The sequence below is a fragment of the Pipistrellus kuhlii genome, unplaced genomic scaffold (genome assembly GCF_014108245.1).
Source record: "Pipistrellus kuhlii isolate mPipKuh1 unplaced genomic scaffold, mPipKuh1.p scaffold_m20_p_34, whole genome shotgun sequence".
NCBI lineage: Eukaryota > Metazoa > Chordata > Mammalia > Chiroptera > Vespertilionidae > Pipistrellus > Pipistrellus kuhlii.
This window is the reverse complement of record NW_023425534.1, coordinates 4,180,727-4,197,017: the sequence shown is the minus strand read 5'-3', so window position 1 is coordinate 4,197,017 and position 16,291 is coordinate 4,180,727. Positions and strand designations below refer to the sequence as shown.

Below are 16,291 nucleotides of genomic sequence, written 5' to 3'. Positions count from 1 at the left end.
TGAATGTATGATATTTCATAATAAAAAGGTAGGAGGAAAACAAGGAAAAATATATACTAGTCAAATATCAACCAAAATAACATCAGAGCATTTTAATATTAAAGTGGGAATTCATACAACAAACTTCATAAGAGACAATAAGACAGTAAAAGGAAAGATAATCAAGAAAATATAATTGTGAGTATATCTTCCTTATAACATAGCCTCAAAAGATATGAAGCGATTACTGATAAAACCACAGAAATAGACAAGTCAACAATTGGAATAGAGATTTTTATCATATAGGCATAAAAATCAGACAAAATAGTGAGCGAAAATAGAGATTTCAATAACACAATAAACAAGCTAGCTAGTAGTCAATGAATACTTGTAGAATTTTACACCTGATAAACCAAGGCTACACCACGAGATGCCTGGAACAGTTACAAAGCTTAATCATGTTCAAGGCCACAAGGAAGCCTTGATCGATTCCCAAGAATTATTATCATTTCGGCAACTATTCTCAGAGCACAATGCAATAAAATGAGAAAGTAATTTCAAATTGATTCAAATATAACTCTAGATGTGTGTTCAGATGTTTTAAAAAATCCTATTAACACTTGAAAATAAAATCAGAAAAGGTAACACGAAAGACATATAAATGAGTAACAATGGAAACACCACACATCAACATTGGTGGAATATTGTTAAAAAGGTACTATTGGAACATTTATAACTTTAAATAACACTTACCAGAAAATATATAAGATACTGTTAAACTCAAGAGAAACTAGAAAAAGAACAAAAGTAAGCCCCAAGAACAAAAGGAGAAGAAATAAAAAGGTTAAGAACAAAGAATACAAAAAAAAACCCCAAAATGAAGCAAATCAAAAGTTCATTTTGGTCAGGATTGTGGTAACTCTCGGGGTCTTGGGGGGAAATGGTAACTGGAAGAGGGCAGGAGAGGACTCTGGGTGCAGGTTATGTTGTTTCTTTAATGGCATGAGGGGTCCAGGAAAGGCCGAGGTGTACCCTTAGGATGTGTGCACTTGTCTGAATGTATAATATGCTTCAGTAAGAAATACAATAGCTGGTTCTTTGAAAAAAAAAATCTAGAAACATCTGACAAGAATAAAAAAGATGTAAATAAACATGATTCGTAATGAAAAAGAGAAAACAACCACAGAGGTAAATATAACAAAAAGGAATATTGTGTTCAAGTTCTTTGTCTCAATAACCAGCAGAGAAAGTGCAGTGTCCCTATTGCCCCTAACTGTATTCCACACCAAAAGGTCACAGGGTAGATTGTTTTCTGAGTGCCCATGGTCTCCCAATCAGCGATAAGTGGTTTCAGAAAAAGGGGAAAGAGCAAATGTCATCTTCTCTCTGGGTCTTCTGTGTCCCCCCTAAACAAAACTGAGTTCCACTTACTCTCCTCTTCCTTTTTACTTCTTCTCTTTGCCATTTACCACCATTCATCACACTGTTATTTTAATTGATTGTTTATTATCTGTCTTCTCTCAATAGAATATACATTCCATGATGAGAGGATTTTTGTATACCAGCCCCTAGAATAATGTTTGGCACATAGTGGTTCTCCATTAATATATTTATCCAATGAATTAAATATTCTCAACTAATTCGATAAAACTAATAAAATCTTTAATTCCAAAACTGGATAAGAATGAAATGTAGAAAAGGAAATCATAGATTCATTTTACCTTTGCTCATGAGAGCAAAAATCCTAAATAAAATATTAACTAGCTGAAACCAATAATGTAGGAATGCAAGAATGATTTAAGATGAAAAAGTTTCAGTGTAAATCTCAGCACTAATAGTCTAAGGGTGAAAAAGACACGAATTTAAGAAAGAAAGAAAAAACCTTGGTAATTTAATGTATACATTTTCTTTAAAATAAAAAATAGAAGGGAACTGCATAACTTATAAAGATGGTTTCCCAAAAACCTACCACTATCACATGTTTTAGAAAAACTTCATATGTATTCCCATTTATTTCTGGAACAAGGCAAAGATACCTCGTATGACTTTTTATTTTATTTTATATTTTATTGATTTTTCACAGAGAGGAAGAGAAAGGGATAGAGAGTTAGAAACATCGATGAGAGAAAATCATTGATCAGCTGCCCCTTGCACACCCTCCACCGGGGATGTGCCCGCAACCAAGGTACATGCCCTTGCCCGGAATTGAACCCGGGACCTTTCAGTCCACAGGCCGATGCTCTATCCACTGAGCCAAACCGGTCCCGGCTCGTATGACTTTTTTTCTGTTAAACAGAATACTGAAAAATGTAAAAGTACTTGCCAATGTAACAAGAGAGAAAAATAAATGGTATAAAAATTGAAAAAGAAGAGGCAAAACCATCTTTATTCACAGAGAATACATTTATCTACATAGAAAACCCATTTGAGCTCGCAAATTAATATAAATAATATTTCTGAAAGATTGCTGGATACAACATAAACTTCAAAAAACACCTCTACCGCAATTATATCTAACTAGAGCATATAATAGAAAAGTTATCTTTTCTAATAGCTATACACACTGTAAAGTAATCAGGAAATAACCTAACACATACACAAAACCATTACAAAGAAAAATTTAAACCTTTATAGTAGAATATTAAAAACAACATTTTAAAAGTTACTATGTTCACAGATAAAACAATTTAGCCATTGTGAAGTATAGGAATGATTCTCAAATTATTCTCTCTAATGCAGATCTCTGCCATAAACTCCATGCTCAAATATCCAATTGCCTTCTTGAGAAGGCCCATTGAATGACTAAAGTCATCTTCAATTAAAAATGAGCAAAATGAAGCAACTGAATTCCCCTAATCCCAAATTACTCTTCTTTCAGTCTTCCCAAGTCAGTCAAAGGCGAGTCTACTTCTCAAATTGTTCAGGCCAAAAACTTTAGAGCCAAATTTAATCCCTTTCTGTCATTTTCCACATCCAATCAATCAGTAAATCCTTTTGACTCCTTTCCAGAATGTCCACACTTATCAGCTCTGTTAGCTGCCCTGGTCTAAGCTTCCAGCACTCCATTCTGAAGTGCTGCATAGATTTCCTGGCTGATGAGAATGAATTCTCATGAGAAGCCTGCTAGATGAGAATACAATAGTAATAGCTGCTATTTTAAGCCATTGCTTTTGGCTACTCTCCTCAGGAGCAGGATTTACTTCCTGGAAGTGGGTGTGGTTGTGACAAAACCTAAAACAGGTGGCATTGGCATTGGGACTGAAAGGTGGGCAGAAGTGCATTGAGGAGACTGTGGGGCTGAAAGGGCATAGAGAGGCTTTAAAGGAAAATGAGCGCCGAAACCGGTTTGGCTCAGTGGTAGAGCGTTGGTCTGCAGACTGAAAGGTCCCGGGTTCGATTCTGGTCAAGGGCAAGTACATTGTTTGCGGGCAGATCCCTGGTGGGGGGTGTGCAAGAGGCAGCTGGTCAATGTTTCTCTCTCATCAATGTTTCTAGCTCTCTATCTCTCTCTCTTCCTCTCTGTAAAAAATCAATAAAATATATTTTAAAAAAATAAAGGGAGATGAGGAAACGTTATTGGAAGCTGGAGGAAAGGGAACCCTTGTTTAGTGGTGGAAACTGGCAGCACTGCAGTCTGTGGGAATGTGGAAAAGAGGAAGTAACTGAGCACATGAACTCCACCATGTAGGTCAAGAGGTCTCCAGGCAGGTTAAGGAACGTGTCACTTGGTTTCTTCTCTTTGCCTCTGGAAAAATAGCTCTGGCCAAGAATAGGACCTTACCAACCTTGGTGAAGATCTCAGAAAGATCTGAGGGCTGCAGAGGAAACCCAGAAGAGAAGAGTTTATCTTGAAGAGATCTGTGGTTGCAGTTTTTGTCCAATAGCGTAAACCTCAAGAGATTCATAGAAACCCCACAAAATTTTAAGAGAATTGCTCTGACGAAAGTGCCTCCGGTTTGAATGAAAAGGGGCAAGTGAAGTACAACATGAAGAGAGACCTTTGAACTCAGCCTCTTTTTACGAGCAGGAAGCAAGCTGGGAAGAATGCTTAGTTGCAACTGCATTGACTTATGGAAAAGAAAGTAAAGATGCAGAGGCAAAATCCAAGAGCCCAGAGGGTGGGGACGAGGCCGTGGTGAACAAGTTACAAGCCATCGGATTGATTCCAGAACAAGGAACAAGCAACTCATGCCCGTCTAGATTTCAGAATTACTATGGACCAGTGGCACCCCCTCTTACCCCTGGTGTGTTCCCCTTTCCAACTTTTTGAACAGGAGCATCTATAGCGGTTTTCTATGCCTGTCCCATCATCGCACAATGAGTGTATAGTGTGTGCCTGCAGATAACTTATATCTTTAATTCATAGATCATAGATCCAGAGGAATGGCACTCAAGGGACTATACCCAAAGAATAACATCTGAGGTGCCTCATCTGCACCTAACCTTGACCTGGATGATGAAATGCTGGACTTCAGGCTGATGTCATAAATTTGGAAGTCTCTAGGGCGGGGGGAGGCAGGGAGTGATGAATGTATCTTGCAAATAGGAAGATTGTAAATTGTTGCCAGAGAGGACTGTGGCAGATTTTATTTTGCAAAATGACCAAAACAATGATCTCCCACACAAGTGCTCTTCCTATAGTGTGATCCTAACATCCTTCCCATGATGAGGTGGGTTCCACATTCCTCCTGCTTAAATCTAGGTGGGTTTGTGACTAAGGCAGAAGCGACACCGTGTGACTTCCAAGCCTAGGTGATAGAAGGTGAAACAGCTTCTGTCCCGTCCTCTTGGAAGCTTGCTCTTAGAACCTCTAGAATCATGGGAGGTACAACCACTGTTTTGTATCAAGCCACTGAATTTTGGGGTCAACAATGAGTGGCTGATACAACTGGAATGACAAGTATGTAGAAAGACTAGAGGCCCGATGCATGAAGATTCTTGCAATGGGCCTTCCTTCCCTTGGCTGCCAGCACAGCCTTTGCTCTGGCCCCGAGCTGCCTTTCCGCCTTCCCACTAACCCATCTTTGTTGGGTTAATTTACATACTCACTCCTGATTGGCTGGTGGGTGTCACAAAGATACAGTTAATTTGCATCTTACTTGTTTATTAGTATAGATAATTCACTCAATACATTGAGCACTTACACTGTGCCAGGTACTCTTCTAAGCACTGTGGCCACAAAACAGACTAAAATCTCTGCTGTCATGGGCCGTACATGCTAGTGGGGGAAATAGACTATGAACATATATGACACGTTAGATAATGATAAACACTAAGGAGAAAATAAAGAAAAGGAAGAGAAATGAAAAACAAAGGTGGTATATGAGTTGTAATTTTAAGTAGAGTGGACAAGAAAGGACTCAGGGAGGTAAGGGAGTGAGCCATGTTGGGATCTGTGGGAAGAGAATTCTTTGTAGAGGGAGTAACAAGTTGAAGGGCCCTTGCAGGGATGGAGAGCAAGCCTAAGGAGGGTCAAGAGGCCAGGATGGCTTGATGGTTGGAGCATGGGGAAGATGAAGGATATGAGGTCAGAGGGATGATGAGGTGGGAGTATATTGCCTTCTAGGCGATTGTGAGGGTTTCTATTATGCTGAGAGGATGAGGAAGCCATTGGCAGGTTCTTAGTACAAAAGTTTGAGAAAAGAGGAGAGGGGAGAGACAGGGGGATGAGCTATGATGCTATTGCAATGATCCAGGAAACTACTTACACTGACTCAGACCAGCAACAGCAGTGGGCCTGGTTGAGTTTGTTGGTAGAGCTGATAAACCGTGGACAGACTGGATAGGAAGAGAGGACCACAGGAGTCAAGGATGACTCCAAAGCTTTTGCCCTGTGCGACTCGAAAGGATGGAGTTGCTATTCATTGTGATGAGGAGGCTGAGAGGAGCAGGCTTGGGGTAAAGTTTAAGGAACTGGCTTGGACATGTTCATTCCGAAGGTCTGCTGTGAAGAGAGAGGGCTGGGCTAGACTAGAAATGAGGGGTCATCGATGAGTGGCTGGTAATGAAGCTGTGAGATTCAATTCTCTAACCATTTGAAATGAGGATTGGGTCTGGAGCTTGACCCCAAGGTCAAAGCTCCTTCTAGAAGGCTATGTTGCTTCTCTACACCTCCTCGGGCATCCTGAACGGGGACCATTCTGGTGCACTGCCATCCAGCAGGAATGATCAGCTTCTGAGGCTCCGATGGCCTGGTTCACGGCCACTATACTCCCTCCCTCATACAGCTGCTGCAGATCAAATACATCAATCACTTACCTAGTCAGTGGGGCTTACTTTTCTCACCTTAGCACCCTCCATAAAACACTGTGAAATTCATTATTTTATGAACCATACCCAAACATTACAAAATGTGAACAAAATAATGGGCCTGGCTATCTTTTCAAAAGATATTTTACCAACTCCTGCTTAAAACCCACACAAGAGTGAGTCATAAAACGCGTGAAAAGCTAGTTTGATCATCTTTCTGTCGGGCTCTCCTCTGCTCCTCAGAGCCTCCTCCTACGGGACCATCTTCCTTGAAGTCAAGATCTACTTTATTATTTTTAAAATATGTATAATTTTATAAATAGACACTGGACGGTTATTGTTGTATTGGCTGTTGTCATGGTTTTTGTTTGTTTTATATATTTTATTGTTTTTTTTACAGAGAGAAAGGGAGAGGGATAGAGAGTTAGAAACATCGACCAGCTGCCTCCTGCACACCCCTACTGGGGACGTGCCCGCAACCAAGGCACATGCCCTTGACAGGAATCGAACCTGGGACCCTTCAGTCCGCAGGCTGACGCTCTATCCACTGAGCCAAACCGGTTTCGGCAAGATCTACTTTAAATGTACTTGTAATTTATGCTAATATCCATCATTAACAGATTGAAGGCTACCACAAGTTGCTATAAAACAGCAACCCTGAGACTCTTAAAAATAAAAATCCCAAACATCTTCCCCTTTGATAGTAGCCGGCAGAATATTCAAAGCCAGGCATGCATAAGAAGAATAAAGCAGCATCCAATTACACTCCTGGACAGGTGGGGCATGCAAATGAAATGACAGAATCGATGCCTCTGAAGATTTACAATCTGGATGGAGAGGAGACAATACATATTCCTGAGATGGATTAAAGAAACATTAGACATAGAAGCCAGCAAACATCATCATTTTATAGGCATATAATATTGTTTCATAAAAGGTAGACAGCTTAAGGTTGCCTAGGACCAAACCCGAGAGGGCTGGACCTGTATTACATCATTTGTCCACAATCCAGAACTGAAATATCATTGCTGACATGTACACATAAGGAACTGTTTGACATTGAAATTGGGACTCAAAAGAACTGTTGGCCCAGAAAGAAACTCACTACAGACTGATTCATTTGCCTCTCAGCATAACCATTATTGCTTGTCTCATTTTCGGTTCTTATAAATGCATTTCTAGTATCACATGAGCTCACTAGAGGAAGTGATGAACAACATAGACTGATGAACAAGAACAGCATCAATCAGACTGTCAGACCTCAGAGGGAAGGTAGGGGGGGATGGGAATAAGGGAGAGAGATCAACCAGAGGATGGGTGTGCATGCATATGAGCCTGGGGCTGTGGGGGCCTGTGTGGGGAGGGGTTTGAGATAGGAATGGGGGGGATGAGGACAAATACGTGAACCTTAATAAAGTAATTAAAAAATGAATTAAAAAAAAGTAAACAGAATTATCTGCATGGATTACAAATGTTTTTAATTTTTGTTTATATTCTCTGAAATTTGTTTATATTCTCTGAAATTTTTGCTATAAGGAACACATTTTATATATATATATATATAATTTTTTTTTTTTGGGGGGGGGGGTATGATTTAGTCCAAACATGCTGAAATGGTGGGAACATGGCGGCTAAGGGCATGGGCTCCGAGTCTGAACACCTGCTCTTCCACTACCTGGCCAGGTAACTTTGGACAAATTACCTAACCTCTCCATGACCACATCTGATCTGTTTAAAACAACAACAAAGATAATAGTATCGTCTTTTTGAGGATGAAATCATCAATACAAAGGCCGTTGGATAGTGCCTGGCACATAGTCATACCATTTAAGTGCTCCCTATATTATCACATGAGCTGGGAGATCCGGCTTTATAAACTGCAGCGCCTGAGAAAATGCTTAGGAAATGGGTTGAACTTGAGTAAGAACTTGAAAGGTCAGGGGAGAGATATTTTAGATAAGGGAGCAACTGGAGAACAGCAGACACAAGATGTTAAAGCTCAACCCCCTCAGACAAGCAGACAGCGGAATGAGAACCAAATGGAGCATCAACTCACACAAATCCCAGTGTTTGCTTTCCAGCACAGCCACTCCTACCGGGCTCCGGGGAGAGAATGCACCACAGGCACACTCAGCTAGCTCTTATTTATCCACCCCTTTGTTTTCCACGAAAAGAAGAGACTCAAAGAAGATGCCTTCTAAGTGTGTATCACCATTTATTGTAGTTTGCATTAGGAAATGAACAGAAGACACTGTCTGTGGAGGGGGGAAAAAAGGAAAAGAAAAAGAAAGTTTTTGTAGATTTAATTTCTTCAAAACACTTTATGGTTTCAAATCCTTTTTTACCCCAAAGGAAATTAGAGAATTCAAGTATGTTAAGTAGGGAGCAGTAATACAAAAAGTCTGACGTTTCTGTGCGTGTGTGTGGGCGTTTGCCTGTGTGTGTTTTGACAAGCAGACATTCCTTGCACCCCTTTTTCGCTTTGGTAAGGCCAAGCCCCAAAGGACACATCATGCAGATGACCCCTGCCTTGAACTCACAGACCCGAGAGCTGAGGAATTGATGGACCCTCCTAGGATAACTGTAAAGGTTTCCAACTGTCATGAAGCATTAAAAACACCAACCTCCCGCCCCCAAACCCTAAGACATTTAATCCTGATAGACTTGCTGCAGCTGCTCCTTAGGTTCCTAGAGAGGGTTTATGACAAGGGTCAGAGCAACAGGATTCTCTTCATTTTGCTTAGAATTAAAAAAAAAAAAAAAAAGTTTAAGGGCCATTTCAAAAATAAAAACTGAAATTCGAATTCTGAAAATATCTTGCCTTTTTTATTAATCATGTCATCTAACACCAATTAAAAAAAACAAGTATGTGAATATGATATAAAAATACGATCCTGGGATTAACACTTCGTTGCAGGCACAGTTATCTCACAGAATATATGTTTGGAGAGCCAGGGAAAGGAATTTATTTTTGTTTTTGTTTCTCTTAAAAAAAATCCACAGCAGTGCAAGTTGGGGCAGGAGGGGGAGGGAAGGGGAGAGATTCTTTAGCAGCAAAATGTCCAAGGTTCTCTAATCACAATCAAATCAATGGATATTGAATTTAGGGGGAAAAAAAAAAAAAAAAAAAAAAAGGTGGAGGGGATGCTGCCCAAACCCATTCATTATCAATCACTAAAAACTTCCGCTGCGAAAGCCCCAAACTGACATACGAAGGACGCGCTTCGTTACACCAGCCGCCAATCAGTGTGTCCCTCGAGCTTCTGACAGGTCTGTCATTAAATATATGTACAGGAAGTGGGCTCTGTCTCGGGCGTGTCCTTGCCGGTGGCCGCCGCGTGGTCGCGTTGGGTGGGCTCTCGGTGTCCTCGCCACGTCTGGCCGCCACGTGTGGAGAGCGTTTCGCCTCGATGCTGCTGCTGCTTGCCGCGCTGGCTGTGGCTGCTGCGAGCAGAGGGTGGACAGGGACGTTTAATGGTCACTGTTCTGCTTCTCTCGCATCCAGGCGTGAATCTGCTCTTTCAGCTCTGGCACTGGGGAAAGGAGAGGAGGATTAGTGCCTGGGTGGAAGGGCTTTTCCGGAGAGATGATGAATGGAAAGAAAGGCCATTCATTCACTCAGTGCAATGAAGACGGACGAAGGGAGAAGCAGGACATGAGAAGGACCAGACTCTTCAGTGAACAAGAGCAAGGAACGCTTCGTGTCTTCTGCACTGAGGGCCACAGACCGGGAGAGTTTCCGGATTGGTAAGTTCCCCTCTGATTAACCTCCAGCCGTGGATTCTGGCCGCCACATCTGTGGCTGCCGTCAGCACCGCTGCAGCCCCGCACCCGTACCTGGCTCCAGCATGCTCTCGGTCAGCGTCTGCCGGTTGAAGGGGTCGGTGGGGGAGTTGAGCAGGTGCCGCAGAATGATGGAGCGGTCCATGATGGTGCCGGAAGGCAGGCGCACGGGGTCAGTCATCAGGGTGTCCATCAGAGGGTCTAAGAGACAGAGCAGAGCAACTTCAACTAACGGGACCTCCACCCGGAAGCAAAACACAGCTCCTGCTGCCAGGGAAACATAAAACACACGTCCGTATGCTAGAAGCCAAACGGCCCACGTTTTGAGGGAAAGTGACCTTTCATCGGCTACGGCCGGGAGGAGAGGAAAAGGCTGGGCCAGACAGCTCTCGTTTGGACTTCTCAGGGCTCCAGAAACACCAGTCCCCACTTGCACTAGGAAAGGCGAGGGGGCCTCAGGACCTGCAGGGTTTTACTTGGTTTGAAATCAGGCTAAGGGCCTTTTCTCGTCTTTTAATTTACAATATGAGCTAAAAGCAGGCAAAGGCGAGCTCAGACCAAGTGCCTCAACAAGCAGCCTCAGCACACCGGTAACGGGCTGGAGCACAAGACGCCCGTCCGTCATGCCTGTTTCCGGGAACCCAAATCAAGGGCAGGGCAGAGACAAGCGGCCCACTCGCCTCGGAACTCGTCTGGAGCGTCGCTGTAGTCGATCTCGGCCCGCGCGTTCTTGGCCACTATCTCCTCCACCTTCTCGGCGAGGAGTTTAAACTTCTCTATGGCGATGGTGGATTTGATCCCTGCCTTCCGCATCTTCGAAATGACTTCTTCAAACAACTCTTTGCTATAGGATCTCTGGGGACGAGGAAAGACAATGTAAGGTGTAAATATAGTGTGAGGGGGAAAAGCAAGCTGCAGAAAATACCGGAAGTATGATCTATTTGTGTGCGTTTTTTCTAAAGAAAAAAAGTCCTAAAATTATAATGTGTATATACGAATACTTTTACAAGACTATCTATATATATAAAAAGCCAGTGACCAGAATGCTGTAATGACCAGAATGACTGGTTGCTATGACGCCCTATGCAGCCAGTGAACCAGCTCAATCAGGGGTTGGGGCCAGCCAGCCAACCTCCCTCGACCCCTCCCCGCAGCTGGCACCGTCCCTGACTGGCCTCTCCCACCCCAATAGGGGGCGGGGTGGGGCGGCAGGCCAACCTCCTGCAGCCCTTCCCCCTGGCTGGCCCTACTCACAAGGGGCCCCCACCACCCTGATGGGCCCACAGCCCCTACCCTCGGCGGGTCCCACCCCTGATCACCCCCCACCCCCCACCCCCCAGGGCCCCAATCAGGGCCGGGCCGGCTGGCCAACCTCCTGTAGCTCCTCTTGCCGCCCAGCCCTGCCTGACCCCATCCCCAATCATCCCCCACCACCCCAACTGGCCCGTTGTGCCTCCCCCCAGCCAGCTCCACCCCCAATCAGCCCCCCCACACACACTAATCGGGGGGCTGGCCAACCAACTGCCCACAAACTCTCCTCATGGCCGACCCCACCCCTAACTGGTCCCCCCCCACCCAAATTGGGAGCAGGGCCTGTGGGCCAATTACCCTCAGCCCCTCCTCCGAGCTGGCCCAGCCCTGATGGGGCCCTGACCAGGGAGGGCCAGCTGGCCAACCTCCCGCTGTCTCCTCCTTCTGACAGGCCTGGCCCTGATCTGCTCTGATTGGGGGTGGGCCACCTGTGCACAAATTCGTGCGCTGGGCCTCTGATAATTCGTAAAGATGAGACAGTACACACCCAACTGTATACATGGTCATCACCTCTGGGGAGGGCTTTAGGATTACGGCAAACGAGGGGAATTTGGAAATGTTTTAATTATTTTTATAGCAAGCCTGAATTTCTTTTTAAATTTCAATATTAAAGAGAAAAATCCAGTCTATTTCGGCCCTTGCAGGGGGCCTAGCAGCAAGAGAGGAGGTAGAAATTTTAGCTTTTTCCTGAAGGTAAATGTGCTGAAAACAAAGTACTTACATACATGAGTAATATCTCAATAAAGCTGTTATTTTAAAAAAGTACTTACATTTCCCCCATTTTGTTTTTTTAATTTTTTCCCAGGGAGGAAGTGTGGCAGAGCTGTAGAGACAGGCCGCGAGACCATGAAAAACAGCCCGTCTGGATTCCCTCTGCTTTCCTGTGGCACCATCTGTCCCCACACCAGCACGGAGCAGCCAAGAGCGGGAAAGATTCAGGTGCTCGTTTCCCCCATTCTAACCTCTGGATGAGGTAAGGGTGAGGAACCTTCTAGAATGCCTACCGATGTTTAAACTGAGATGTGAGATACTAATTGGATAAAAGTGTGAACGGAGATGGGGAGACAGAAAGAGCTGGAGCTTTGGGGCTTTCTACGTGGCGAGCAGAGGGGGTGAGGACGGGCTCAGGGAGGCTCTGGATCCTGCCCCACCCCCACCACCTTCACACGCGCTCCCCCACCTCTCAGAGCCTCATTCAGAAGGAGGACTCTGACGACACCTGCAGCGTAGGATTTTGTGAGGATCACAGCAGTGAGGACAGGAAAGTGGTTAAACCTGGTGCTCAGTTAGTAAGAATGAGTTATTTCATGTTCAGATGGTGGGACAGAGCAGAGGAGGGCGAGATGGCTGGAAAGGCTGGGCCCAGCTGGGCGGGGCGGGGCTACCTCAGAGCCGGATGTGGCCCCGGGGACACAGGGAGGAGGAGGGAAGAATGTGAAAACAGCCATCGAGGTGTGAAACCTGGAGCCAAGGTGAAGGCAGCACGAGAGCCGAGGCTTTGGGACGGCTTCTCTGAGGAAACGGGCTCTCTCTGGGAAGGTCCCGGACGGTCCCGGACTTGGGGCTGAAGCCCCGGCTAAATCTCAGTCCAGACCACAATGGGAGGTGGGCCTGGGCTAGTCTTGCCTTTTACGCCCGAAGGAAAACAGCCACTTCGTCTCCGTTCACAGCAGACAAGTCCTCTGGACGCTAAGCTCACCATTTCCACTTACGTACTAAAAATGTCTCAAACCATATTTTGGAAAGTATCACCTTCCTTGATTTCACGCGGGGAATTCAGGAACAGATGGCTATGCAATCGCCTGGCTCTGCCAGGAGAGCCAGAACGGCACTCACAGGCAGCAGCTGGACCCCACTCCCCCTGCAGCGGCGGCGACCTGGCTCTGACCTGGTCGTCGGCGATGGCTTTGGCGAACCGCGGACAGTCCAGCTGCAGGTAAATGTCCGTCAGCTGGTCCAACAGCTTCTTTGGTTCAAAGCCGTACTTCTCGGGGTTTTCAACTTTCAGGTCCCGGCACTTGGGACCGCAGAGTTGCTGGAGATTGAAGTTCAGCATTGCAGCCAATCGGGGTCCAAGTTCCTAGGAAATCACAGGAGAATGGGACAATTCATGCTGCTGAGACACGTGAGAAGGACCAACAACTCCCATTTCAGTGGAGCAACGGGAATTGGCTGGATTCATCTTCAAAGAACTCATCCCTGGCAAGTGCTGTGAGTCATCAGCTAAAGAAAAACACTATATTCAGAATTTATTGCTCTCCATTTCCAATCCCATCATTCTCATACTTAATAGAGTACTGTGCGTTGGTGGAATATTTATAAATACCAACAAAAGGCAACCTTTTATATAAAGTCATGCTTTTAATTATAAAAACAAGGATCATTCTAAATTTGCAAGAAGCAGGTAAAAGAGGGAAATTATCCATGATTCCATCATCGTAACACAGGTCATACGTTTTTTAATATGCTCTGTAGACCATCATTTTATGCATTACTTTTGTATGCATTTCCAAAAGCCCCTGGCAGTTCAGGCAGTACACGCCATTCTTTACCTATCAGGTGCCAAGAGGAGGGAAATGCAAAGAAGCACAGATAAAATTTACGTCTGAACAGTTTTAAATTTGGCCAGTAAGACAGAGCCAACTTAAGAGAAACAGCTGGGCTACAGCAATCGTGCAACAAACGAGATGACACAGCACTGTTACTGCCGGGCACGCACTGCTGTTAGCAAACCCGAAACTGGGAAATCTGGCCGAGACGGGTGAGAGCTCCCCTTCGGGCACAAGGCTTTCCTTAATGCAATGACTGGGTTTACAGAAAGTCACTCAGCTCGGGAATCTGCTTTTCAGGAACCGGCTTTTGCCTGTATTTAACCAGGAATCTGTGGGATAAGGAGAATAGGAGAGAGCTGGGAATCTGCTTTCCTCTGGAAGTGGGAGTGCTGTGTAATGAAGGAAAGCACACAGGATGCAGGCGCAGGCACAGACGGGGCAGAAGGCCAGCCCAGGTCTATGTGCAGGCCCTGAAACACGTTCACTTCATGAACAAACTAGGCCTCGCTTCCGATAATTCCTTTGAAAAGTGAAGACTGTGTGTTAATTTAGTCTTAAATCGTTTCTATGTTTACTACCTTTTAACTATCAGAGGCACGGCCCTTGGGGTCACTGCACATGAAACCAAACATGGTCATAGGAGGGACCGGCGAGCTACCAACTGTGGCCGCGGCAGAGACCATGTGGCCCATGTCCTGAACTACTTACTGTCCGGCACTTACAGGTCAAGTTTAAGCCTCTTTCTTGCTCTCCTCACTACCCTTTGTCCTGGCCACACTGTGAATTTTCTAAACCGTGTGTGGGAGTGAAGTTGGGGGCTCAGGTGCAGCAAAGCAGAGATCTTTGAGGATATCGCTCAGCTTCAATTTCAGAAATAGGATGAGGTCTTATGCATCATGTCGAGGCCAAATATGTTAACAACCTTTGATCTTTCATAAACCTAATTATGGCTCTCATTAACCTTTGGCTTCTTGACTGTCACAAAGCTACACCTAAGAGAGTCAAAGATCTCACACACTATCAACTACTTCAACTTAATGGTCTCTAATTTCCAATTGATGTCACCTTACTTTTCCTCTAAATAAAACACAAGCATCGCCGGGACCGGTTTGGCTCAATGGATAGAGCGTCAGCTTGGGGACTGAAGGGTCCCGGGTTCGATTCCGGTCAAGGACATGTACCTTGGTTGCGGGCATATCCCCAGTAGGGGGTGTGCAAGAGGCAGCTGATTGATGACTCTCTCTCATCGATGTTTCTAACTCTCTCTCTCTCCCTCTTCCTCTCTGTACAAAATCAATAAAAAATATATATATATTTAAAAACAAAAACAAAAAACAAACCAAAAAAACCACAGGCCATCAATAATGTTGAAAATATGTCACAGCTTCAACATTAACAATCCAAAGTGCTGTGTAAGCAGAAAGTGAATTCCTAAGTCAACTTGGAAGCGGCCACTTGTGGATTTCAGTCTGTCAGCAGCGCTGTGGGTATCCATGAGCCTACGTGGGGGAAATCAGCAACAGAGCTTCACCGTCAGTGGCTGTGCCCCTGAGCCTTCCAGACCCCATTCAGTTACAAGTGACAGAATGTGACCATGGACTCACCGGCCTGAGGAAGGGCTTCTGGACCTGCTTGGTGAGGATGTGGAACATGTCCACGGTCTCCGTCGCCAGGGCGAGATAGGAGCGCGACACCCGCTCGTCCTGAGCCAGCTGGGACTGCCGGGCCTGCTGCTGGTCCTGGGGAGTGAGCAGAGGCCAAACCAGTCTCAGGGCCGGTCATCAGCCACGGAGGACGGGAAAGTCAGCTCGTGAGTGGAAAAGCGCGTTGCAAAGCCAACGTCCTCAGGAAGGACCAGACAGCCCACCCGCGGGAGCCCTCCAGGTCACTGGAGCTTTTCCTGTCCGCACTGAACTCTTCAGGACTTTGAGTAAGGCGACCGTGGCACATCATTTAACTTACCCAGACTCAGTTTCCTTTGTGATAAAAGAAATCAGCATCGCCCTAACCGGTTTGGCTCAGTGGATAGAGTATCGGCCTGCAGACTCAATTCCGGTCAAGGGCATGTACCTTGGTTGCGGGCACATCCCCGGTAGGTGTGCAGGAGGCAGCTGGTCAATGTTTCTCTCTCATCGATGTTTCTAGCTCTCTATCCCTCTCCCTTCCTCTCTGTAAAAAATCAATAAAATATATTTTAAAAAAGAAACCAACTTCTTCACAGGATGAAATAGTGAATCTTATGTGGTATCTGATACATGTTCATTTCCCTTAATAAAGACTTTTGCTTAGTCAGCATTACTTTAAAAACATGTGAGATGATGCTGAGAACTGTGCGTTTTGTACATGCAGGAAGCAACCAACTGATATGTCTCTCTCACATGAATGTTTTTCTTTTTCTCTCTCTCCCTTCTTCCCCC

General features: G+C 45.0%; 1 protein-coding gene and 1 non-coding gene across 6 annotated transcripts in view; both read right to left on the bottom strand.

Moving 5' to 3' along the window:
- Positions 1–8,419: 8,419 nt before the first annotated feature.
- UBE4B (ubiquitination factor E4B) overlaps positions 8,420–16,291 on the bottom strand; it is an 83,577-nt gene continuing 75,705 nt past the window's right edge. For all 5 annotated transcript variants that reach the window (XM_036460854.2, XM_036460850.2, XM_036460851.2 and 2 more), the window contains 5 exons: positions 15,479–15,613; positions 13,211–13,402; positions 10,692–10,866; positions 10,066–10,212; positions 8,420–9,761 (listed from right to left, as the gene is read on the bottom strand). In XM_036460854.2, coding sequence (XP_036316747.1) covers positions 9,700–9,761; positions 10,066–10,212; positions 10,692–10,866; positions 13,211–13,402; positions 15,479–15,613 — 711 coding nt within the window. In that variant the 3' untranslated portion in view covers positions 8,420–9,699. The remainder of the gene's footprint in view (positions 9,762–10,065; positions 10,213–10,691; positions 10,867–13,210; positions 13,403–15,478; positions 15,614–16,291) is intronic.
- LOC118732092 lies at positions 12,133–12,265 on the bottom strand. The gene has a single exon (XR_004992047.1). It is a non-coding gene; the product is annotated as a small nucleolar RNA SNORA55 (small nucleolar RNA).